Below are 1,956 nucleotides of genomic sequence, written 5' to 3'. Positions count from 1 at the left end.
CATGTCAGGCTTGTTTTAGGAAGGTAGTAAGTCCTAGTAACAAACTGAAGCCAATTAGTGCTGCCTGCCCTGCACAGATGCTCTCAGAATTAAACATTGTGTTCCAACTATAAGACAATATAGGAAAAGAACCATAATGATGAAAAAATGATTTGGTGAGTTTGTGATAATAAATAACAAAGTATATGATATCTCTGTCAACCTAAAATACTTTTCTTGCAACCAAGCTCATCAAGATTCAATGCCGTAAAAAATGACATCATTATTCTATATGAAGCAGTTGATAAAAGTAATTGTGATATTATACTTGTTGTGTGTAACAGAAAATAAATTATGTAAAATATAATATCTATATTTGTCTTTTTCATTACTGCCTCCACGCATTGTAGTGAAATCTTAGGATTGGTCACTTCATTGGTGGAATGTATAGTAGGCAACATCGTTACAAACACAAGACAGTCAACCAAGTGACACGGCTCTCATTTAATGGGAGAGTCTAGAATTTCCTGATAATCTTGCCTTCCCAATCTTCCTAAGTACAGTTTGTAGCCAGCCAATGCAAAGACGCTGATTATGATGACTGCTCCACCTATTAGGTCGTAGGCACTGGGAAACATGTGTAGAACAAGAAGTTGCAGGATCATAGCTACAACAATCTCCAAATGCTGCACTGTACTGACCAAGGCTGGGTGAAATTTATATAATGCATAATAAACACCAAGGAATGCTACAGTAGAACACAGACAGATTGCAAAAAGGTAGCCCCAGGTTTCTCCGTCTAAAGGAATAATAGGCTCCTGAAGAACAAACATTGTGCAGGCTCCCCAAATACTCCCAGTCCACCCAAAGGTGAAAAGAGCAGTCCACATGCTGACCTTCTCTTTGATGGACCTGTAGACTATCATTGAAAGTGCTGTTGTAAGTCCAGCCATAACTGTCATAGTATAACCAAACGCTTCCTTCCAGACACCAAGGAAGGAGTTCTCTTCATTAATAATATTTGGAATCATAACCAAACATGCCCCAAACACACTGCTAACAACAGTGATCAAGTCTACTTTTGGCATGTGTTCATCCAATAACAAGAAGGCCAGAACAGCACTAAATACAGTGGTGGTTGCTCTCCACATGATTGTGCCGTTGCTTGGAGGAACAATAGAGAATGAGGTGTAGGCACAGGTAATAGAAATAACATTGCACACTCCATAGAATAACAATCGCAGTCTGTACCCTGGAGGTCCAAAAGGAGCCTCTTTATAATAGCACACCATGATAACGGAGAGGACTTGGATGACAGAACGGATGAATATTAACTCCAGTGATGGCACTTTGGAACGGTCAGAAACCAGTCTAGTAATGAGTGCTACACATCCATGAGCCATTGCTGACCCAAAGAGTACTGCCCACGTTTTTCGAGACTGAAATATGGAGCTATCTGCAAAGCTTTGTAACTGTTGCGCAAGATCGTTATCAGGGTCTTGTATCTGCTTTGGGCGAGCATCCATTGTCCCAAACAAGGTTGCTCCTCTTTTTTTTGCATCTCCTAGTAATCTTTTCTTGGGGTTCTCCTCCTCAAATCCCACATTTTCTTCACTGGTATCTTCATATCCCTCATCTCCAGGCTGTGGATAGTGGGATGTGTATTTTACTGTCACAGTGTTGGGGTGTATTTTTACCCTTTTCTTGGATGAGTACGGTTTGGATGGAGATTTATCCATGTCGTCAAATCTTCGCCTGTAAATTGTACAAAAATAATTTGATACAATTGTTTTAAACAGGAATTAGAGCAAGTGTACATGTAAACATATTACTTATTTTAATATAATCTACAGGTAGGGAGACTCCTTCCAGAAACTTTAATATAGAAAATCCTTTTGGATTCTCCATTTCGTAGGCTAAAGTAATTCGTCAATCGAGCCTCTAAAGGGTGACAACCTTCTTATTGCCAGGTGTGAG

The 1,956-nt window shown here is 39.6% G+C and overlaps 1 protein-coding gene across 1 annotated transcript; it reads right to left on the bottom strand.

The window, feature by feature from the left end:
• Positions 1–293: 293 nt before the first annotated feature.
• On the bottom strand, positions 294–1,725 carry SLC35G2 (solute carrier family 35 member G2). Its single transcript, XM_018571775.1, has one exon. It carries the CDS (start codon positions 1,716–1,718, stop codon positions 480–482), a length of 1,239 nt encoding a protein of 412 aa, XP_018427277.1. The 5' UTR covers positions 1,719–1,725; the 3' UTR covers positions 294–479.
• Positions 1,726–1,956: the final 231 nt, after the last annotated feature.

This window comes from Nanorana parkeri, unplaced genomic scaffold (genome assembly GCF_000935625.1).
Source record: "Nanorana parkeri isolate BGI_ZX_2015 unplaced genomic scaffold, ASM93562v1 scaffold1835, whole genome shotgun sequence".
NCBI lineage: Eukaryota > Metazoa > Chordata > Amphibia > Anura > Dicroglossidae > Nanorana > Nanorana parkeri.
The sequence above is the reverse complement of the archived record's forward strand: the minus strand, read 5'-3'. Positions and strand labels throughout refer to the sequence as shown.